This window comes from Vulpes vulpes, chromosome 13 (genome assembly GCF_048418805.1).
Source record: "Vulpes vulpes isolate BD-2025 chromosome 13, VulVul3, whole genome shotgun sequence".
NCBI lineage: Eukaryota > Metazoa > Chordata > Mammalia > Carnivora > Canidae > Vulpes > Vulpes vulpes.
Window position 1 is genome coordinate 120,796,673 of NC_132792.1, and position 24,979 is coordinate 120,821,651.

General features: G+C 40.4%; 1 protein-coding gene across 1 annotated transcript in view; it reads left to right on the forward strand.

Annotated features, from left to right (window-relative positions):
- Positions 1 to 232: 232 nt before the first annotated feature.
- The window catches only part of DNAH14 (dynein axonemal heavy chain 14), a 317,326-nt gene continuing 292,579 nt past the window's right edge, over positions 233 to 24,979 (forward strand). Inside the window, 4 exon segments of the mRNA XM_072733718.1 lie at positions 233 to 1,150; positions 12,589 to 12,696; positions 13,548 to 13,627; positions 19,879 to 20,016. Coding sequence (XP_072589819.1) covers positions 233 to 1,150; positions 12,589 to 12,696; positions 13,548 to 13,627; positions 19,879 to 20,016 — 1,244 coding nt within the window.

The following is a 24,979-nucleotide window of genomic DNA, read 5'->3' on the forward strand; positions in this document are numbered from 1 at the left end:
TGCTTTACGGTGTAGCCTGCAGAAGCCAGGCATGAATTCCGCTGGGTGGGAACAGGAGATGGAGTGTGGACGATCCACAGCAGGTCGTTGCGCCAGAGGAGGGGTGCGGTGCCACCCTGGCCCCTGTGGCCTCGTGGTCAGCTTTCTTTTACCCCAGATCATTTTATAATGTGTTGACTGGTACTTTATGGAGTTGACTCTCAACTCTTGGCTAGTTTACCAAATATAAGTGATGACTCGCACATCTTCCAAAAGACCTCCGTGCACCGGGTGTCCCCTCACCGTCCGCTCCAGCCTCTTCCAGCATCACTCATCCTGGGGCTCGGCGGCGAGGGGTCCCGCGCGGTCACCCGACACATCCCGTGTCTCCTCTGCGGCAGCTCCGAGGGAGGGGGCCCAGGGTCTCGTGCGCGGGGCACACGGTAAGCGCTCAGTACGCGGCTGCGCGAGCAAACACAGGCCATGTGACTGTGACCTTCTCGGAGAGAAAGGAGAGCTGTGCGCCAGGGCCTCGCTCCGTCCCGCTACACTCCTCACTCCTTCTGGAAGCTTCTACAGGAATCGACCCGTCCCGGCCCCGGGGCATCAGGCCGGTGTGCGGTGGGAGCAGATCACACCTGGGTCTCACCGGCGCGGCCTATGTGAGGTGCCCCGTGGAAGGAGGCACGCGGCACGCCCAGCGTCGTCTGCGTCTGCGGGCAGCCTCCCAGCAGCGGCCAGCCAGGGCCTCCCGGTCCGGGGCAACCCCAGCCCCCAGGTTGCACTGCGCGGGGCCGCCCCCTCCCCCCAGCGTGCACTGCGCGGAGCCGCCCCCCCTAGCGTTGCACTGCGGCCCCCCCCCCCCCCCAGCGTGCACTGCGCGGGGCCGCCCCCCCAGCGTGCACTGCGCGGGCCTCGTGATCACACCCTAAGCTCCGTGCGTTGGAGGCTCGTGGCCGGAGACTGGCTGGCGGTTACGGTCAGGAGGGTACGGGGCGCCATCCCTCTAGGCGGTCCTCGCCCGGCTCCGACGTGTACGAGCCTGACCTTCCCTCTTGGCCCCAAAGGGGCCCGAAGCAGCCGCTGGACCACGGGGCTGTGGGTGAGGGTGGGCGGCCTGGCCCCTGTGGACACTCGCTCTTTGCGTGCGCCGGCCCAGTGGGCCGGTGGGGTGAGCCCCGGGGCGGGGTGGGGCCATGGGGTGCGCAGGGCTGGGGAGGCAGGGTCAGGTGAGCGGGCTGGGGGGTGTGGCAGGACCCGTGGGGCAAGGCGGGGGAGGTGGCGGGTGTGCGGAGCGGACCGGGGAGCGGGAGTGGGGTGGGGGTGGGGGTGGGGCGCGGAGCCAGGGGAACCCGGCGCGGTGGTCGTGGTGGTCGGGCAGGGCCGTGGGTCAGGGCGGGGCTGGCCTGGGACCTGCCTGGGGGTGTCTAGTGGAAACGGGCCTCATGGTTCCTCCAAGTACCGCGATAGGGCGCTGCCCTCAGGGGGCTCACCTGGTCACCTACGGTTGTTTACCTGCCCTTTATCAGGCCAAGTGATCTCTTCTATTCCCTGGTTCATCTGTTAGGTTTTGTTCCTGCAGTCGTAATTGAGTCACAAACCCCGGAAACCGCCTCTGCTTACCGTGTAGTATCCACGTGTAAGTGTACGTACGTCATTTAATAGAGATGTGAACAGCTTACTTCATCGATAGGTCGAATTAATGACACGGATACTGCGTTCATGAAATAGACTTTACTAAGCTATCTGTGTATCACACGTGTGTGCCTTGATGCTCTGGATTTGGTTTTCTGATTTTCTTTTGTTTTATTTTTATTTTGGTTTTCTAATATTTAGGATATTTGCATTTCTGTTCAGAAGTCTTACTGTCTATGATTTTTTTTGGTGCCTGGACTTGTTCAAGTAACTTTGGTAGTTTTCCTTTATTTCTGAGAGTTTGTATGGTATAAGAATTTTCTTTTCTTTGCATATCTGATAGAGCTCACCTGTAAAACTCCGGTCTGGTGTCTTTTACTATAGGGTAAAGGAGAAACTTTTGAGTACTGTTTCGTTTTTTTTCCTCTCATCAGCTTTAATGTTACTGATCTTGATTATTCTTTGCTTTCTGTTATATTAGTTTCTCTTACTCTTAGCTTTTTTGTTCATATCCTGGCTTTATTGAAAACATCAATAAATGCACCCAGTATTCTTAAATTTTAATTTCTAAGCTCTAAGAACTAATATAGCTGCATCCACCAAGTTTGAATATGATATTTTAATTGTTGAGTGGTTCAAGAGAGCAACTTCCAGTTTTATTTTCTTTTTAATCCATGGTTTATTTAGGGGTGCTATTTCAAATCCAAATAGGGAACATTGGGATCCCTGGGTGGCGCAGCGGTTTGGCGCCCGCCTTTGGCCCAGGGCGCGATCCGGGAGACCCTGGATCGAATCCCACGTCGGGCTCCCGGTGCATGGAGCCTGCTTCTCCCTCTGCCTGTGTCTCTGCCTCTCTCTCTCTCTCTCTGTAACTATCATAAAAAAAAAAAAAAAAAAAAAAAAAAAAAAAATTCAAATAGGGAACATTTTTAAAAAGTGTATTTTTGTTGACTTACAATTTATTTGGATTGGACTCTATTGGAAAATGAGTCTTCGTAATACTGATTCTTTGAAGTTTGTGAATTCTTTTTTTACCTAGGATGTGGTCAATTTTCATAAATGTTTTTTTTGTGATTTAAAAGTAAATTTCTTACATACTGAGTTCTTAGGTCAAGCTTATTCGTGAGGGTCAAATCTATTTACTTGTTACTTTTGTTCACTTGATCTGTAAATCACTGAGATGGGTGTAAAATATCTCACTGTCATGGTTTTTCTGAAAAGTCATATTTTTTGTGATTTTTTTCTGGTTTTGTTTTATATATTTTGAGGTAGTGTTAGGTATATAAAAGTTATAAATTGTGGCTTGTTGATGAATTGTCCCTTCTAATACTATGTTGAGACCCGGTTTCTTCTCTTTAATGCTTTTTCCTTCAATTCTGTTTTTTGTCTGGCAGAATATTATTAACAAGTTTTCTTTTGGTTTTCATTGGCATGGTATAGTCTTTTCTATTCCTTTATTTTATTGTAGTGCAATATGCACAACATAAAATTAATCTTTAACAAGTACAGTTGAGCAGTATACATACTGCTCCAGGATTTGTCCTCATCCCAAACTGAGATTCCATACCCATTAAATAGTAACTCCCTGTTACCCCTTCCTCCAACTCCTGGTCACCACTCTTCTACTTTCTGTCTCTGTGAATATGATTATTCTAGGCACCTCATGTAAGTATAAGCATACAATATTGGTTCTTTGTGTTTGGCCTGTTTTACTTAGTGTGATGTCTTCTAGGTCTATCCATGTTGTAGCTTGTCAGAAATTTTTTTTTTTTTTTTGTGAGAACATTTCATTTTTTCAGCAGATTTCATTTTTACAGAAGAGTGTTATAACTGTAGTCACTATGTTACACATTACTCTCAGATCTTAATCATTTATAGATGAAAGTGTGTACACTTTTTCTAATTTCCCTAGTAACCCTTAGCAACCATTTTTCTTCTGTGTTTCTGAGAGTTCAACTTTTTTTTGGATTCCACATATAAATCGCACCATGCAGTAATTCTCTTTCTCATCTGGCTTGCTTCACTTAGCAAAGTGCCCTCAAGTTAGGTCCATGTTCTCACAAACTGGATTTCCTTCTTTCAAATGGCTAATATAACATTATATATGTACACCATATTATCCATGTGTCCATTGACACTTAGGTTCTTTTTGTATCTTAGCTATTGAGAATAATGCAGTGAACATGGGAGTGGAAATATCTCTTCAAGATTGTTTTCATTTCCTTTGGATATATTTCCAGAAGTGGGATTGCTGGATCATATGGTAGCTCTATATTAATTTTGTGAGGAGCCTCCATACTGTTTTCAAAGTGGCTACACCAATGTACCTTCCCACCAACAGTGCATGAGGATTTGCTTTTCTCTACATCCTTGCCAACACTTTTTAGAGGTTTTTTTTTTTTTTTTTTTTGATAATGGCTGTTTTAACAGGTGTAAGGTGTTATCTCATGGTTTTGATTTGCATTTCCCTGGTGATGAGTATGTTGAATACTTATGTCTCTGTTGGCTGACCATTATGTCTTTATGTCATTATGTATGTATTTGGAAAATCAGCCCATTTAAATTGGATTGTTTATTTCTTTGCTATTCAGTTGTGTGAATTCTTTATATATTTAAGATATTAACTCCTTATTAGATGACTTGCAAATGTTTTCTCCCATTCTGTAGGTTGCATTTTCATTTTGTTGATGGTTTCCTTTGCTATGAAGAAGCATTTTCGTTTGATGTAGTCCCACTTGTTTATTTTTATTACCTTTGCTTTTGGGCTCATATCTGAAAAAAATCATTGCCAAGACCAGTGTCAAGAAGTTTATCTTCTATGTTTTCTTGTAGTTTTATGGTTTTAAGTCTTAAATTTAAGTCTTTAATTCATCTTGAATTAGTTTTTGTGAGTTAATATGATTCTGTACCTAATTCCAATGTGTGTGGGGGGGGGGTGAGGAGGGGTTCCCTCCTATCACCAAGCAATGCTCAGATACCACCTGGTGTCCTACAATTCAGCTCCCTTCTGACAGCATCTGGAGATCACATCAGATTTCATAGGCTAAGTGCTCAATCCTGTAATGCTGTACCCATCCTACCTCCTCTCCCCACTTCAGATGCCAGTCTCAAGCCCAGGTTCTCACCTTTTCCTCTGAACAGCTGCAGATGGAAGGCTCTAATGACCCCCATTTTGGGTTCCATTACTTTCCTAGAGTGACTCATAGAGCTCAGAGAAATATTTTACCGGTTTATTATAAAAGGATGCAACTCAGAAACCTCCAGACAGACAAGAGGCCTAGGACAGGTATGGGGAAAAGGCACAGAGCTTCTATGCTTTCAAGTGAACCACACTCTATGAACCTTCATGTGTTCACCAGCTCAGAAGCTCTCTGAAACCCATCCACTTTTAGAAGTGTGTACACCTGTGTGTGGGGGGGGGGGGAGGGGATGTGGTGAATGGGAAGGGCAGAGGAAGGGAGAGAGAGAATCCCAAATGTCACAAAAGCAAAACCTCTCTTTTTGCCACTGCCTCAGTCAGTCATGATCTCAATCAATCACTTCAATTTTCCCATACTGTTCAAAATAATCTCTTTGATGATGTTCTTCAGTGTCTTCTTTAATGCCACCAACAAAGATCTTTTTCACAGTTAAGTGGGCACCAGGTCTTTGAGAATCTTCTCTTGAGACAGCCGTCTTTGGTTCCACAACTCTTCCCTCCACCTTGTGTGGCCTCGCATTCATGGCTGCATCCACCTTCTCCACGGTGGCATATGTGACAAACCCAAAGCCTCTGGAGCGCTTGGTGTTTGGATCTCTCATTACCACACAGTCTGTAAGCGTTCTCCATTGCTCAGAATGGCTCCTCAGACTCATCGGTTGTTTCAAAGCTCAAACCTCCAATGAAGAGCTTGTGCAGTTGCTCAGGCTCTTTGGGAGACTCTGACTTAGACATGATGGCAGTGGGAGGGGAGACTTTAATGATGCTTACTTGGCAGCTTTCAGGGGCAGAAAAACCAAATATTTCTTGAGTTTTGTCTGGATGACTTATTTAAGTTGAAAGAGTATTAAAGGTCTCCATTATTACTGCATTGCTATATATTTTTGCCTTCAGATCTGATAATATTTGCTTAATATATTTAGGTCCTCTGATGTTGGTGTATAGATGTTTACTGTTATATCCTCTTGATGATTAGACCCTTATGTCGTTATATAATGACTTTCTTTGATCTAGTTACAATTTTGGACTTAAAGTCTATTTCATCTGATATAACTCCCCCTAGTCTTTTTTAGTTACCATTTGCATGAAATATCTTTTTCTCTTTTCTTCGAACCTGTATATGTTCTGAAAGCTGAAGTGAGTCTCTTGTAGGCAGCATATGGTTAGGCCTTTTTGAATCCAGTCAACCACTCTTTATTGGAATATTCAGTGCATTTGCATATAAAGTAATTATTTACAGGTGAAGACTTATTATTGCTATTTTTCTAAATGCTTTCCGGCTACTTTATAATTTCTTTGTTACTTGTTACCTCCTTTACCATTTTCTTTTGTGGCTTGATAATTTTCCAGAGTGGTATGTCTTGACTATTTTACCTTTTGTGTACCTACTATAGGTTACCAGGGGGCTTATATAAAACCCCTTATAGTAAGGATAGTCTGTTTTAAGCTGAAAACAGCTTAACTTTGATTGCATATAAAAACTCTAGCCTTTTATTTCTATCTCCTACACTTTATCGCTTTGGTATCATCGTTTACCTCTTTTTGTATTTTATATATATATGTGTATATGTTATTTTAGCTATAATTATTTTTAGTATTTTTGTCTTTCAAGTATATTCTAGAGTTAAGTGATTTATGTTTCTAAATTTGCCTATATTCTTAACTTTATTAGGAAGTTGTAAGTTTTATACTTCCATATGTTTTAATATTACTAATTAGCACTTCTGCATTTCAGCTTGAGTTTCCCTTAGCATTTCTTATAAGGCAGGTTGAATGGAGGTGAACTCCTTCAGCTCTTATTTGAGAAAGTCTTTATCTCTCCTTCATTTCTAAAGGATAGCTTTTCTGGGTAAAGTATTCTTTTTTTTTAAATAATAAATTTATTTTTTATTGGTGTTCAATTTGCCAACATCCAGATTAACACCCGGTGCTCAGCCCGCCAAGTGTTCCCCTCAGTGCCTGCCATCCAGTCACCCCCACCCCCCGCCTTCCTCCCCTTCCACCAACCCCAGTTCGTTTCCCAGAGTTAGGAGTCTTCCATGTTCTGTCTCCCTTTCTGATATTTCCTACCAATTTCTTCTCCCTTCCCCTCTATTCCCTTTCACTATTATTTATATTCCCCAAATGAATGAGACCATATAATGTTTGTCCTTCTCCGATTGACTTATTTCACTCAGCATAATATCCTCCAGTTCCATCCACGTCGAAGCAAATGGTGGGTATTTGTCGTTTCTAATGGCTGAGTAATATTCCATTGTATACATAAACCACATCTTCTTTATCCATTCATCTTTCGATGGACACCGAGGCTCCTTCCATAGTTTGGCTATTGTGGACATTGCTGCTAGAAACATCGGGGTGCAGGTGTCCCAGTGTTTCATTGCATCTGTATCTTTGGGGTAAATCCCCAGCAATGCAATTGCTGGGCGTAGGGCAGATCTATTTTTAACTCTTTGAGGAACCTCCACACAGTTTTCCAGAGTGGCTGCACCATTTCACATTCCCACCAACAGTGCAAGAGGGTTCCCTTTTCTCTGCATCCTCTCCAACATTTGTTGTTTCCTGCCTTGTTAATTTTCCCCATTCTCACTGGTGTGAGGTGGTATCTCATTGTGGTTTTGATTTGTATTTCCCTGATGGCAAGTGATGCAGAGCATTTTCTCATGTCCCATTTACAATTGCACCCAAAAGCATAAGATACCTAGGAATAAACTTAACCAAAGAGATAAAGGATCTATACCCTAAAGACTATAGAACTCTTCTGAAAGAAATTGAGGAAGACACAAAGAGATGGAAAAATATTCCATGCTCATGGATTGGCAGAATTAATATTGTGAAAATGTCAATGTTACCCAGGGCAATTTACACGTTTAATGCAATCCCTATCAAAATACCATGGACTTTCTTCAGAGAGTTAGAACAAATTATTTTAAGATTTGTGTGGAATCAGAAAAGACCCCGAATAGCCAGGGGAATTTTAAAAAAGAAAACCATAGCTGGGGGCATCACAATGCCAGATTTCAGGTTGTACTACAAAGCTGTGGTCATCAAGACAGTGTGGTACTGGCACAAAAACAGACACATAGATCAATGGAACAGAATAGAGAACCCAGAAGTGGACCCTGAAATGTACGGTCATCTAATATTCGATAAAGGAGGAAAGACTATCCATTGGAAGAAAGACAGTCTCTTCAATAAATGGTGCTGGGGAAATTGGACATCCACATGCAGAAGAATGAAACTGGACCACTCTCTTTCACCATACACAAAGGTAAACTCAAAATGGATGAGAGATCTAAATGTGAGACAAGAGTCCATCAAAATCCTAGAGGAGAACACAGGCAACACCCTTTTTGAACTCGGCCACAGCAACTTCTTGCAAGATACATCCACAAAGCCAAAAGAAACAAAAGCAAAAATGAACTATTGGGACTTCATCAAGATAAGAAGCTTTTGCACAGCAAAGGATACAGTCAACAAAACTAAAAGACAACCTACAGAATGGGAGAAGATATTTGCAAATGACATATCAGATAAAGGGCTAGGGAAGACCCAACCACATAGTTTCTATGTCGCTTCTTCAGTGAGGTCAGTGTTGGCATAGATTTAGGGGTTCTCAGTAGCCTAGGCTACAAGTGTTCACAGTGGCAATGAGGACTATTGGGGACTTCCATATCCTTTTTCCTCCTGTGTAGACTGTTATGGTTGAGGGGATCCCTCCTGGCACAAGGTCTGGCTCCTGAGCCCCCTTGTAGTGGTGGTGACACTGGTATCTGATATGTGGGCACTTTGGAATACCAGAAGCTCTGGGATCTGAGGAAGTGGCTATTCCACAGCAGTGGTGACTTCAGTGGCTGCCATGTAGATTCCTGTAGAGCAGCCATGGGGCTAGGGTTTGGTGCATGGGACTGTGCAGAGCAGCATGAAGGTGGAGTGTGAAATGTGCATGCGTGTGGAGCACTGGGACTCTGGAATCAAGGCACATGCAGGATTGGGGCATGTGGCAGTGCTGGTCCTGGGGCAGCATGGTAGCAGCTCCTTCTGGGGAGAAGGGCACAGTAGAGTCTCGGTCTCTGGGTGTTTTATTGGCAGTAGTGCCTGTTGGTTATCTCAGTAGCTGATGCTCCTGGTGTCCTCTGTGGAGCAGCATGCTAGGATCCCCATGACAGACACTACTGTGAGTGCTGTGTGGAGTCTGCGCTATTCTGGAAGCTGCTGAGATCCTCAGTAGCGAAGGCTACCAGGGTCCTCTGCAGAACATGTTTCTGGGGACTGTGATGGCACCCCCTGTGTGACTGATACAGCCCACCTTGTTTGTTCTTAGCCAGACCTCCCAGCTCAGTCTCCCCAGGGATCCTTTCCACATAATTGTTCTCTTTTTCCTCCACTGCCTTGCTGTAGTTCTTAGTTGGACTCTTGAGCACCCAACCCAGGCCTATTTTTGTTCATGGGTAGCAATCTACTTACTCTTTCTTATGGGAGGACAAAGAGTAGCATTTCCTCCCATTACCTTGTTCATGTCCAGAGGCCTGCTCTCATCTTTATTTTTTCTTTCTCCTTTCTTTGGATTTATAAAGTTTTGTTCTAACTTCTTTACATAACCTTTCCTTTCTTTGGTATAAGCATAGGTTTTTTTTTTTTTTTTTACTTGTCAGTACCTTTTTAGATGCATCTCACAAGTTCTAATATTTAATATCTTAGCATTTAGTTCTTAATATTTTGAAATTTTAATTATGATTCATTCTTTGAACTATGAGTTAGACAGGTGTTTCTTCATTTCCACATTTATGGGATTTCACTTTTTATTGCTTTATTTCTAATCTGATTACATTGTGGTCATAGAATTTGGATTATATGATGATAAAGTGTTTGAAATTTTTTGAGACTTACATTAGGACCCAGAAGATGGTTAATTATGAAACTGTGCCACATGCGCTTTAAAATACATACAGTCTCCATTTCTTGAGCATATTTGTTAAGTCAGATTTTAAAATTAGATTATTAAACTTTCTATTGTTACAGTTTTTTGTTTTGGTGGCAGAGGAGTTGGCCTGATTTACTGAAATGAATTCATTAAAATGTTGCATTATCATACTGTATTTGTTTTTTCTTCTAGTTCTTCCAGTTTTTGAATTATATATTTTGCTTATATACTTGCATTATATATTTTGAAGTTATTTTGTTAGGTGGAAGTTCAGGACTGTTTTATTTTCCAGTGAAATGAACCTTAATCATTATGTAGTGAACTTTCTTTTGTTTAGTGACTCTGCCTTAATATGTATTTTTTCTGATAGAAATATAGCTATAGTATCTTCATTTTGCTTAATAGTTGCCTCATAAATCTTTTAATATCCTTTGCTTGCATTTGTTTTGTATCTTTCTGTTTTACCGATTTATTTTTTAAATAAGGTATAACTGGATTCCCCCCTCCCCCACCCAGTTTTTCTGCCTTTGTCTTTTTTAGAAAATTTGGAGCACTTATATTGATTAACTATTATGTTTCGGTTTATTTCTGCCACCTTGTTTTGTGGTTACCACAGAAGTTTTAAGATGTGTGTTTAACTTACCAAATTGTAAATTTAATCATTTTCCATCTTTCTCCAGATAATATAAGAATCTTAAAACAATTTAATTTTGATCATCATCCTCCTGACCTCTGTGCTATTGTTTGTTGTATAGTTTAGTTCCTTCTCACTTTTAATCCCTCAGGAAATAATTACTCTTTTATGCAGTTAGTATTTATTTAGGTATATACATATTCATTATTGTTACTGCTGAGAATTTCTTACATCTTAGATCTGTCATCTTAGGATCATAGTCCTTTTTGAAGTCCTTTAGAGTACATTTTATGTGTGTTTGTTGATTTTATTTGCCTGAAATGTCTTTATTTTGCCTGAAATACATTATTGCCAGGTATAGAATTTTAAGTTGACAGTTACTTTTCCATTGCACATTGGAGATGTTATTCCACTGTTTTAATTTTGTGTGCATTATCATGAAGCCCATACTTAGTCTGTTTTTCCCTTTAAGTAATGTGTCTCTGGCTACTGTTATGATCTTCTCTTTGCTTTTGGAATTCTACAGTTCCACTGTTTTGGAAGGGTGTGTGTGTCCATGTGCATGTAAACACTTCTGTGTTCATCCTGCTTAGAATTTGTAGGATGTGAAACTGTAGGTTGGAGTCCAGAAAACTCTGTTGTTCTATTGCCCAATTTACCTCTTCTTGCAGGCTTTTGATATGGATTATGTCTGATTTGTCATTCTCTCCTGTTACTTAACCTGCCTTTTCATTTTTTTCATCTCAATGACAATTTTTTCACATCTACCTGAAGAAAAATTAGAGTAGTGCTAGGGAAAGGGAAGGAAGGAATATTTTATAGGCAACCTACCGAAGTCAACCACACCTGTCCTTTATTTGTTAATGTTTTAAATCCCTGTTTTATGTTAATACATAGTTGTATTTTTTTTTCTCATATTTGGGGAGGTTCGCGCACCATTTTAGTTCTTCTGTGCTTCTGAGCCCAACATATAGTTTCAACCTTTATGTTCTGTGCAGTTTAGGTAGCATCTGTTGGCTCCACATTGTGAAATAAAGAAATGAGAACATAATTCATGCATTTACATTTTATCTGATACCTCATACTCCCTAATTTTTATTGGATATATTATAATTTTAGCTCTTTTTGGGGGTACCTTTATACTTTTAAATAATATAGTTAAACTTTTTTGTTATTTTGTTATTTTGCTTATCACATTTAAGGAGTATCTGTTGACCTGTGTTTTTAAAAGATGAGGAGCATAAATATTCCTTGTATTCCATTTACTTATTCTCCCCTCTTGATAGTTTTAGCGCTTCATAGCTATACTACCAAGGTTCTACTCTGTATGGTAAGTCCTGAAGTTGTCGTGACCTACTTCTGTACTGAAATGAATTTACGCTCTTCCTATTACTTCTTTTATTATCATATTTTTGTCTTCATTGCTGTGAGGGTGGAATTTATTATCACATACATTTTACAAGAAGTGTTCATGTGAATGATACTTCACTGAATTTTACATGTGTGGAAATGTTAGTTAGCTTCATGCTTACATGAAAACTTGGCTCTGTATGAACTTCTTAAGCCACACTTATCTCCTGAGGAAATGTTCTGGCATTCAAATGTTGTTGTGGAGAAGTGAAGGTTAACTTTTTTCCACTTGTCTGGTAGGAAAGAGGAATAACTCATTTGGTTTTTTATACTGTTTGATAGTGAGATCACACAACTTCTCTCTCTCTCTCTCTCTCTCTCTCTCTCTTTTTGGATATGTGGTGGTGGTGATAATAGCATGAAAATATACTCCAAAGTTAAAGTAGATGTTGCAGTTAACATATATACTCTCTGGTAGGGGCTGGCAGATGATGGCCAGCCCCTACAAGATAGGTGAAATCTGGCTTGCCATCTTTTTCTATGTCCAAAGGCTAAGAATGGTTTTTATAAAGGAATAATGTTGAGCAATTTGATGATGGGTAACACTAGCCTTGAATCCCTATATGTAACATGTTATCTTTCTCAAGAGAATTCTGTGTTCTTTGTTAATAGGAGCATTTAAATAGGAATATTTTTTAAAAGTTGTATTTAATTATTTTCATATTGAATTTCATCAATAAAATATTTACAGAAATTTGTTTTATCTTGTTGTGTGAATAATGTGTAACATCTTTGATTTTTTGCCCTCTGATCCTCAAGCCTTTTTCCAGAAGAATTCTGCTGACCTCTACTCTGTTGTAAATCCAGAATGGGTTTGATTCAGGGATGCTTTTGAATCTAGAGGAGTGTCCCTTGGATCTATCTCTTTGTTTCAGGTGTGGGCCTCAGAGTTGTAACTTTCAGTTCCTGGGTACAGTGAGTGATCCATCCGCGGGCATTGTTGGCACCCTTTGGGTCTGATTGAGACCCTTTCTACAACTTGAGTCTCCTCAGTAGATCTGTCCTGCACTGATACTGCAGTTGTTGGCTTCGTTTCTGATGTAGAAATATCTATCATTTCTATTCCAATAAGAACTACTCTTGTCTTTGGCCTGTTTCAGTCTGTCATATTTGATTTGTCTGATGCTTATTCAGTTGACATTTAAATCTGTTTCTGCCCTGCATTGAATCTAGGCTATATGTTGGCTTCTTTAGTTGGAGTATACTTCCATGCCTATGCAGTGCATCTTCTTTTTTTGGACCTTGTTAGATATCCCTTAGTAATCAGAAAGAGAACCTTTCTTTGTCATATTTCAAAACCCACTCCCATCCATTCTGTCTGAATGGCCTTTTAGTACTTACTGAATGGCAAAATGAGTTTAACAGCTTAGGCCACCAGTTCTGTTGACTTTCTTACATTCTATCTATGATTTTCCCTGAAGAGAGGATCTTAAAACCTAGCATTATCTTTAGTATGGAATTTAAGTTAATTGGAATCATACATACATAAGCTCATCATCGTAAGAAGGAAAACACTATATTAGAAGTATACTTTATGAGAAGGTATACAGAGGCTGCTCTGAGAAGGATAACTAGTGTAGCAAAGAGCCTGGAAATCATATTCTATAGAGGAAACACTTGAAGGTAGTGGAGTTGTTAAATTAAGCCTAGTGGGAAAGTTGGGAACCACATATGCAGTTTTGAACCCAATAGTCATAGCTGTGAAAGCATCTTTTATATTTAAAAGATAACATGAATGTGTTTTTTTGCAGCCTGTCCCTTCATAGAAAAATATCAAAAATATACCCACTGATTTGGCAACAGTAAATCAAGACATGGACAAGGAGAAAAGCAACACAAAATCAAGGTAAAATAAGATATAATTAAATTAAAATTTCAATAGTAATGACTGGTGGTAAGCCATTCTGATAAAGCAGAGTGTGCATTGTCATGTGGGGGTGGGGACTGGGTGAGGGTGCTGAAGTTTAACAAACCTTAGGGAGTGGTTCTTAACAAGATAGGCAGATTAATACTGGCTCCTTCCCCAGACCAGTCTGGGATATGCCAAAAAAGTAAGAAAGGGAGTTGATGGAAATGAGAAGTTAACCAACAGCTGAAAAACCCCAGGAAGGCAAAAAGGTGGTTAGATGTAGGTAGATGGAGAAGAGGTCAGAGAGATTGATATGCTTTCTTTTCTTTTTCACATTCCTGTTGGTGGATCAGCATCCACTCGGCAGGAAGAAAATAACAGAGATGAGGAAGTACTGGAAGATACTGACCTCTGTTTAAATCTCATGGGCTAAACTCATGCTCTTACTGTGTCCTTTCTGAAATCCCACCAAATGATCAAAATTTGGGATTGTGGGAATAAACACACAAAAGGAGGAGAGAGGAGACAAAAGCACATGGGAGCTACCAGTGTAGTTTTGGAAGCTTGGAAACAGAAGGATAAGTGATTACTGATTTTGCAGAGCAGACAGTGCAAACCTAAGGTGGCAGGGAGTGAAGCCCAGAAGTGACTGCTTCATCCCTGCCCCCACATCACCTCCCACCTGTAAGGATGCTACTAGATACTCAGGACTCCTCTCAAAATGGCAGTGGCAGCAGCAGTGGCAGCGAAAGCAGTAACCTGGAAGTTTGTAGAAGCAGCAGTTAGAACACAGATCCCCTTCCTTAATCTCACTCAGCCAAGAGAATGTTTTTTCTTTCATTCCAACAGACGAGATCCAGGATGTGGGGACACCAAACACAGCTAAGAGTATATTACTGTACCCAAATTATATAACCTTAGTATTCTTTCTCTGCTGGACTTTGAGAAAGCTCACAGCAACATCTAACTAACTAAGCACATTATCCTCTGGGAAACTGACCAGCTAACAAGAAAGATCTATAGATAAGGCCAATTGGAAAACAACAAGCCTCAGATTATCCCACAGTGAAACCTACCAGTTGACAGATTCCACCAGTGCATGAAGAATGGTCTCATTGCTATCTCATTGATGATTCTTAAATATGAATGGATCATTTGACAGAAACTAAATCACAGAAGCCTGGAGAAAATATACAGTGTAGGGAGAAGAAAAGTTCAGTAGCACCCAGCTCAAGCCTATCCTAGGTGGTCAGGAGACAGAAGAAATAACATTAGGAGAATAAAAAATAAGGCACCTGGGTGGCTCAGTGATTGTCTGCCTTTGGTTCAGGTGGTGATCTCGGGATCGAGTCCCACATCAGGCTGCCCACGGGGAGCCTGCTTCTCCCTCTGCCTGTGTCTCTGCCTCTCAGTCTCTCATGAGTGAATAAATAAAATCCTAAAAAAATTAGGGAACGTTTGGGGAAAAATAGCTTTTAGAAATTATATAATAGCAGAAATGGAGATTGAGAGAATAGGTGAAAGATAAAGTTGAGGAAGTTCTCCAGAAGAAAAAAGGAAAAGGTAGAGATAGAAAGTAAAGATAAGAAAAGGGATACATAGACAAAAAAATAAGATGATATATATAAATTCCAAAATGCCTATAATCACAACAAATGCTAATGGGCTAAACTTGGGTGTGTGTGTGTGTATTTTAAATGTCAAACTGGATTAAATGCATGTATGGAAACATATTGGAAAGCAAAAGGATACCAACAGATGAAAAGTAAAACGGTGCCTCCATATTCTCTTCTGGGTCATAGGGAACAATTACAAGACTTCACCTTTGTGGAACATAAAACTCCTTTGAGCAAATTCTCAAAGCATCTCAATAGATCATATACTCCTTTATCACAGTAGACATCAGTTACAAGAGGTTAACTAGAAAACCACTCTACATTTGGAAATGAAATATAATGTCTGAAAACAGATACTTTTCTGAGTGACTCCCTCTGATGAAAGGAGGAAACCGTATAGAACTAATAATAGAAAAGCAAGAAACAAAGAAGGAAGGAGCTGAACCTGCCCCACTAACCCTGTCACATTTAAGTGGTGTGGTGTAGCTGATTCAGCTGCATAGAGAGAAATTTATCCTACAACTTACATTAGCAAACAAGATAGGCTGTAAAATTCATGACCTAACAATCCATTGTAGTAAGGGGAAAATATTGAACAGAATAAACCAAAAAACAAATTGAGGGAAGGAGATAAATAGTATCAGAAATTTTGTTAATAGAAATCAAAGATAGAGAAAATCAGGGAGAGCAACAGCTGTCAGTCAAATTGGCAGACCTTTGACAGAATCAACCAGGAAAAAGAAAGTCACAAGTGACTTTGCACAGCTTTAGGAAACACCACTTAGCATGTGTTCACTTTATATACTGCCTCCTAAAACACAAATGCAAGGGGAGCGGAGTGGTGCCGGGCAGTGGCTCTATAACCATCACCAAGGAGGTGGGAAATGGGAAATACATCAGCACAGAACTATTTACAGTTAAAAAGATGAGAAAATTGGGATCCCTGGGTGGCGCAGCGGTTTGGCGCCTGCCTTTGGCCCGGGGCGCGATCCTGGAGATCCGGGATCGAGTCCCACGTCGGGCTCCCGGTGCATGGAGCCTGCTTCTCCCTCTGCCTGTGTCTCTGCCTCTCTCTCTCACTGTGTTCCTATCATAAATAAATAAAAAAAAAAAATTTTAAAAAGATGAGAAAATTGGGACACCTGAGTGGCTCAGTTGGTTAAGCATCTGATTTTGGCTCAGATCATGATCCTGGAATCCTGGGATGGAGCCCTGAGTCAGTCTGCCAGGTTGCAGGGGAGAGTAGGGGCCTGCTTGTCCCTCTCCCTCTGCCCCTCCTCACTGCTCCTGCTCTTTCCCACTCATGCTCTTTCTCTTTCCCTCAATTTTTTTTTTAAGGATGAGAAAATTAAGTATGGCAATTAGTCTGAAACAAAATGTAAAAGTTTTAAGAAAAGTATGAACAAACAGGCTCAATAAGTAATAGGCAAGGTGAACTTTTAAAATTTTTTATTTAAGTTCTAATTAGTTAACATTTAGTGTTATAGTAGTTCTAGGTGTATGATGCAACAATTCAGTATCCGAATAACACCCAAAGTTCATCAGGGCAGTTGTACTCCTTAATCCCCATCACCTGTTTTCACCATCCCTCCTCATCCTCCCCTCTGATACCATTAGTGTATTCTCTAGAGTTGAGTCTTGTTTCTTGATATGCCTCTCTTTTGTTCCCCTCTACTCATTTGTGTTTTTTTTTCAAATTCCACATAGTGAAATCATACAGTATTTTTCTCTGACTGACTTATTTTGCTTAGCACAGTACTCTCAAGTTCCATCCACATCATTGCAAATGGCAAGATTTTGTTCTTTTTTATCCACTGAAACTGTTGAATTTGTAATTCTGAATCATGACTGCCTCCCCACCTACCCCTTCTCCACAGACCACACATACCGAGGCTTAGGCAGATTTCCAGAGATTTTGAGTTTCTACTAGGTTTATAAGTTCTAACAGAAGTTCAATAAATGGATAATTACAATCTTATACAACTTCTTCCACAGAACAGAAAAAATAGTCCCTAAATTGAGCTACGATTGCTTGTACAATCTTTTATATATACATGTAAGATAATTTATTTGAAAGAGAGAGGGTATGTATGCATGTACATGGGGGTAGGGGCAGAGAGATTTAAGCAGACTCTATGCTGAGTCTAGAGCCCAAGGTAGGGCTTGATCTCATGACCCTGAGATCACAACCTGAGCCAAAACCAAGAGTGGCACTGATTGTGCCACCAGTCAGTTAGTTTATACAATCTTCTAAGTTAGTTTCATTCACAACCTTAGAAGCAGAAAACCCTAAATAAGATATTAACCTACAGGTTACATTTGCATATACAAATGGATGATATACCAAGATCAAATTGAGTAGCCTATCTGGAAAATGCAAGGTTGGTTCAACATTAGAAAGTGCATCAATACCAAGAACTATTAATAGATTAAAGGAAGAAAAGCATTTGATAAAATGCATTGTCTCTTAATGATAAAAACCCGTGGCAGACTATATGAATAGGGCATTTATCAAAAAACCTGAAGCAAATATTTTAACAAGTCTTAAAAATATCCCTCTTAAATTGAGAAAAGTGATAAGGATACTTGCGATTGCCACTTACATGTGACATCCTATTAAAGGTCATAAGGCAATAAGACAAAAAGATGAAATGAAAACTGGAAGGTTTGAAAAAGAAACAAATCGTAATCAGTTATAGATGATTGATGTCTAAAAAAGTATGGAAGAATTTATGAAGTTTTATAATTAATAAGTGAATTTCATTTCGCAAGGCTGCTAGATTAAAATCAGTGTAAGCGAATTTCATTCCTATAGTCCAACAATAGATTGAAAATTTAATTTTAGTTATAACTACCATTTGTGTAATAGTAATGAAAAATCCAGTACCTAGGAAAAATCATTTTTAAATTTATGTGTTTGACTTTTGTGGAGAAAACTACAAAATTTAATTGAGAATGCAACAGAATTTACATGGAAAATGAAAAGGCCAAGGATATGTAAGCCCTCTTTAAGAAAAAATCTGAGGTGTGAACCTACAGCTATGACAACTTTAAGCAATTAAAGCAGTGTGATAGGGCAGCCCAGGTGGCTCAGTGGTTTAGTGCCGCCTTCAGCCCAGGGGTGATCCTGGAGACCTGGGATCGAGTCCCAAGTCAGGCTCCCAGCATGGAGCCTGCTTCTCCCTCTGCCTGTGTCTCTCTGCCCCCCGCCCCGTGTGTCTCTCATGAATAAATAAAATCTTAAAAAAAAAAAGCAGTGTGATAGAAAAACAAGGATAGACAAAGAACCAGGGGTGGATAATTGTATACATTTGGAGTGATGCAGACTTGGTGTTACAGGTCAGGGAAAGAAAGGATGGGGATGTTCAGTAATGTGCAGTGACAATTGCATTACCTTACGGGGTGGGAGTGGGGAGAATTGGATTTGCCCCCCACATCACACCCCGAACTCAAGGATGAATTGTGAAAGGCAAAACTTTAAAACTATTAGGAAAAAGTAAGAGAATTTTGTCAAGATTGGAGTAAGGACAGGTTTCTGAAGAATAAACAGAAATTGTAGATGCAAAGATAGTTATATTAAAGGGAAGAACGAAGACTTCATAAAGTGAGAAGGTGAGTCCAAACCAGAAGACATTTTCAGCACATATGAAATAACAACAGATTACTATATAAAGTGTGAAAAGAACTCCTAAACATTGTTAAGAAAAGGTATATAATTCAGTATAAAAAAATCAACAACAAAAGATATGGATTAGACATTTTAATGAAGAGGAAACTGTTCAAGGTGTTTATAAACCAAGGGACTCTTGAGTGCTCAAGGGAGGAGAATTTAAGAATAAAGACCCATGAGCAAGTGTGAAGTCATGCTGTCTCTTTGAAGAGAAAGTTTGCCTTCTTATTCATGTGATTAAGTATTTTTGTGCAATATATCAATAGGTAGTTGTGCCCACTGAGCAGCATGTGAGGATCTACAAGTGCTGAATTTCCTCCATCTTATAATAATATGGTCTGTGACATTAGTTAGCTTCAGGCATTGGTTTTGGATTCTGTTGTAATGAAAAGGTTTTCTAACATTTACAAATAGTTGGGTAATGTATTATGAGAAGATTTTGGTTTTAGTCTTGATAAGGGTTGGTGATGGTGGTGGTTTTATAAAGAAGAGTAATATAGGAGTATTGAGTTTCAAAAAAATGTATTCTGACCTCACTCAGCTGCTAATTAGGTAACATTTCTTTATCTTTTAAGTTAGATGAGGATTCTTAAATTCTTTCTAGCATTAACATTTCAGTAATATTATCAGATCTCTTTTGCATTTAACTAGACTCTCCATGTTTCAGATCGGCTTTTTATGTTACTTATTTATAAATTAAAAAAATTTTTAAGTAGGCTCCACCCCCAGCGTGGAGCCCGCGGTGGGGCTTGAACTCATCACCCTGAGATCAAGACCTGAACTGAGATCAAGAGTTGGTCGTTTAACTGACTGAGTCACCCAGGTGCCCCCAGATCTGCTTTTTAAATTGTCTTTCAAAAAATTGCTTGAAGGGATAGATATTTTATTGTAGAGTATAAAGATTTAAACTTTAAGTTCTAGAGAATGTTAACCATAGTATCTTATTTTCTTTGTCATATTAGACTTCTAAAATACGAAGAGCAAGAGTATGAAGCTGTCATACCATCGGAAAGTGAACCAGCTAAAATAGCAGAAAAAGAAACCTTGAAACATAAAACATTTAGAACGTTTTCTGTACCCTTGAAGTCAGAGGAAACAGAAGACATCTATCAAGATTACTATCCAGGCATGCCAAGTTTTCTTTCGTGGAGATGGAAAGTAGTTTTCATAGCATTAAATTAAGAAAACAAGTGAACTATGTTGAAATACTAGTCTACTTCCATATTATTGGGACTTCACTGATTTCATTAGTCATAAGTTGGTGATATCTTCAGATACAGAGCATGTCTCTCTTAAAGGGAACAAAACCTAAGTATTGGTCATCGTGGTAAAAACAGCAGCAGTGATACCACTGCCACACCAAGAATGTCTGACATTTTTGGACCAACTTAGAGTTGACATCACTCTTTCCCACACACCCTCCCTGTCTTTCGGGGTTTGCATGATGGGAGGACCAAGAAGTTGGGCCGGCCTCCCCTGAGGGCCTCAGAGCCTCCTGGCTGCGCTGTGACCTTGTTGGTGCCCTTGTCTGCCACGGCACCGATTCCTCCTCTGTGTGCCTTCATTGTCTTCTTCCTTCCACTGGTCCCAAATGCACCATTAACAGGATGTAAAAGAGTTTTTTTTAACCATGTTTCCTTTTTTATCCAGCTCTTTTCTTTCCTCACTTTTATGAGGGTTGCCCTTTCGTCTCCACCCATGGCCCCCTTCTCCCTCCAGCAGTCAGTCTGTTAGTGATGTCCTTAACTCTTCCACTTCTCTGCTCCTGAGTTGACAAAACTTCAACTCTAATCAGCGTGATTGTCAGTGTTCTCTGCATTCACCCTCATACTGCTGAGCCTTTTTGCAGAAAACTTTCACAATCACGTGGGTTCCTTCTTTTTCCTGAGTCACAGTCTCCAGCATCAGTGGGACAAGGGGCACTGCCTGGTGCCCTTTTATGTCTCCTTTTAACTTTCCCTGTCATTCCTCACAGCATCTCTTTACACTGTCACAGTTTAACCATAAGCCTTCTACTACCTGATTATGCTTCCTACTTTATAGAAAATGAAAATTAAAAATAGAAGTAACCAAATGCAAACATCTAACTTGCAGCTCCCTGGCCCCATTTTAATACTTGCCTCACGTCTGGAGCTCCTTTTCTGCTACACCTTCAGGAATGTGAGGTCCATATGTCATCTCTCTCATCTTCTTTTTTAATAGCTCTCTTCTGTCTGTGCATTAATGTGCTGCAGGCTTACGGCTCACCTGTCTTAAAATGACCCAGAAGCATTGTTGGGCCAATGCTCCCTTTTCACATGATGAGATCAGGCCTCTTGAAAGAGTTGCCTCAGCCTTCCCCTCCACTTCCTTCTTGTTCCCTGCTTGGGTGGGTTTGACTTCTTCATTCTACCAGAAGACTGCAGTGTCACCAAACACCTCCACATGGTTAATTCCTTGTAAAAAGAATTAATTTGTACATAATCTTTCTTTACTGGACTAGTTTCCAAAATTTTCTTCGTTTGACCACTTCCTTTTCTCTTGACTTTTGAGGAGACTACTGTCTTGGCTTTCTTTCTACTTATCTAGCTGATCTTTTTTGTCTATTTCATGAATCTTTATTCCTCTGCCTGCCCTTTAAGTTGTTGTTTTCAGATGTATGTGCAATTGCCTACTAATCAGTCTCTGTCTGAATATGAGTATGTTTGATTTTCAGAAGGAGCCTAAGAACTACTGGTGTACATTGAGCAAGGATGTTTTATCTGACAGATTAAAACAGAGGGAGTACCTGGACCTTACAGCAATTTGTAGGGCTGACTAAGCTTCCTTTCCAGCAAAGTGAAAAATAAAAGTACTCTGGTCCTTCTGTTATTTTCCTCAGTAAAGAGGGCTCAGAAATACAAGACTGGATAGGAATACAAGAGCCAGGCAAAGCAATGACTTTTTGGCTTTGTTAAGGATGCAGGGCATTATACTATGAAGATAAAAACCACAGAAAGGTTTTGCACAGAGTTAACACGATCAGATTTTTGCTTTGCAGAGATCACTCTGGCTGCAGACTAAGGAATAGATTGGAGGGGAACAAGAATTGATAAGGAGCTCAGTTAAGAGGCTTTGGATATTCTGAAGGCAGGATTATCGATTAGGATGATGAGTTGGTGAGAGAAGTGGTGTCAAAGATGATAGTTAGGTTTCTGGTTTGTTTGATATAATGAATAGTGATGCTATTCTCTGAGATACAAGGCCCTGAAGAAAGGTCAGGATTTGTGGGGTCTGGGGACGGATCAGGGTTCACTTTGGGGCATGTTGAATTTGAACTACCTTTGGTCCATTCTAGTGGGGATGTCATAGAAGCAGTTGACTCTATGTGTCTGGAGCTCAGAGAAGCCAGGGCTGAGATGATGCATTTGGAATAACTATATGAGTGGAAACTTAAGGCATGGCCATGGGTGAGATTGCCTAAGGAAAGTGTATGAAGTGAGCCAAAGAATGTAGCAGCTCTGGTCCAAAGGACGATGGCTGCAGTAGACACATGGGTTGGTCAGAATCAGGCTAGAGAGAATGATGAGCAAGAGGATGGGTGTGGGGTATCACCAAAGCTAAAGGAAAAAATTATATCAGAAATGGGGGTAGGTCCTGGTTGAAGATGGTGATGTAATGTAGAAAGATTCTGAATTTACCTTTTCCCACAGACACACCAAATCTACAGCTACATATGTGGCCGTTTCCTCTAGAAAACATCCCAAAATTGGCTGATCAACTCCTACACATTGGGTGAATAAAGAAAAAAGCTGTGTCAAAATGGTTAGGAGAGGCCAAGACACAATCTCACTGTAAACCCTACCCACAGTGTAGCAATCCACATTCAGGAGGAAACTCAGAATCCTGATCTCCCTGAGGAGCAAAGAGTTAGAACCCCTACATTGGTCCCCTGAACTTTTAAGATCTATGCCTGTAAGATGAGCTCCCAAAACAGCTAGCTTTGAAACCCAGGGCTTTAATCTATGAGACCTACAAGGCTATACTGAACTGAGAAACAGTTCTTAAGGGCTCACGCAGACTTGCCACCCCAGAGCCTAGAACACAGACAGGTGGGAGACTAAAAAGTTCCCAGTTCAGTGAAAGAAGCCTATTTGTCCTAACTCTGAGGGTCAGGCTTCTGAAACACACACCCGAGGGCCCACTGAAATGCTTTCCAAGATGGAGGCTGGCAGATGCCATCCTTACCCTCTCCCTTGCTCCAAGCCACCATTTTCTCCCAGAATAGAATATATACACTCATCTGGCACCCTGATTTTTGTGACCGCCACCTTTGGGATACCTCTAGATGGCCTGACTGGTGGCCAGAGGTGCTTACACTCACAAGTCCCGTAGGCCTGTAATAAGGGGAGAAAGAGTTCTTAATTGGCTCCACCCAGGGCCCAGCACACACAGAAGACTGAGACACACCCCAGGTTGTTCTGAAAAAGGAGTCTATTGGCAGAGCTGGCCTCTTGTTTGGCTGAAGTGCTGTCTGGGGACAGAGGCCAATGGGCACCATCTTGGTACTTTACTTCTGCCTCATTCTGGGTCCCTGGAATCTCCTGAGGAGGGAGCTTGTGCACTGATGCTGCACCCTGATTTTTGTGTCTGCCATCCAGGAGACCCTTTTGAACTCCTGGCTTTGGTAACCATGGGGTTTGCACATGTGAGTCTGCTGAACTCTTGCAAGTGGAGAAATAGTTCTTAGTGCCCATCCCAGGACACAGAGCAGAGATAGCATACTGAGGTGTACCCACAATCTGTCAGATTAATGTTGTGGGGGGGGTGTAGGTTAATCACTTATGTCCTAGTATGAAGGTTAAAAGATAAAAGTAGTAAAAAGAACCATAAATGCAAAATTTTGTTAATTGATACATAGGATAAAAAGATGTAAATTGTGAACATCAAAAGACGTAAAATGTAGGATGGAGGATTAAAAATAATAGTTTTAGAAAGCATTCAAACTTACGTTGCTATCAACTTAAATAGATTGTTATAAGTTTAAGTTGTTTTATGTATGTTCATGGTGAGCGCAATGCAAAAAACTATGTAGATTCACAAAAGAGAGAGGGATGTAAGAATATGCTCTAGAAAACCATCAGCTCACAAATTAAGAGGGCAAGAGAAGAAGAAAGGAACAAAGAAATTAAAAAACAGCTGGAAATCAATTATCATTAATTACTTTAATTAATGAAAGTTACATAAAACAACTTAAATTTAAATGTAAATGTACTAATTCTCCAAAAAGAAGATCTAGAGTGGCCAAATGGATTTAAAAAAAAAAAAAAGCCCTAGGGATGCCTGGGTGGCTCAGTGATTGGGTGTCTGCCTTCAGCTCAGGGTATGATCCCAGATCTGGGATCAAGTCCCACATCAGGCTCCCTATGAGGAGCCTGCTTCTCCCTCTGCCTATGTCTCTGCCTTTCTCTCTCTCTCTGTGTCTCTCATGAATAAATAAATAAAATAAATAAATAAATAAATAAATAAATAAATAAATAAATAAATAAACAAGACATATATATATTTTTAAGTTTATTTGAAAAAACAGAGAGCACAGAGGGAGAGGGAGAACAGTCTCCCTGCTGAGCAGGGAGCCCAACCCAGGGCTTTACCCTAAGACCCTGAGATCATGACCTGAGCCAAAGGTAGACACTTAATTGAGCAACTCAGGTGTCCCGAATGAGACCTATCTATATATGGCTTACAAGAGATTCACTTCAGTTTGTACAAACATTCACGATTGAAATGAAAGGATGGAAAAAATATTCCATGCACATGGAAACCAGAAGCTGTGGTCATAATAGACTGTAATAAGAGACAAAAAAGTCAATATATAATGATAAGGGGGTCAATACAGGAAGATGATATAACACTAGTAAATATGAACTCAATGTTGGGGCAATTAATACATATTGACCTAAAAGAAATAGGTAACAAGACAGGAAGAGTAGAGGACTTTAATGTCAATGGACAGATCATCCAGACAAAAAAATAAAATAGAAAATCCCTCCTACAATAAGGGAAACATTGGTCTTAACATGAGAGACCAGATGGATTTAATAG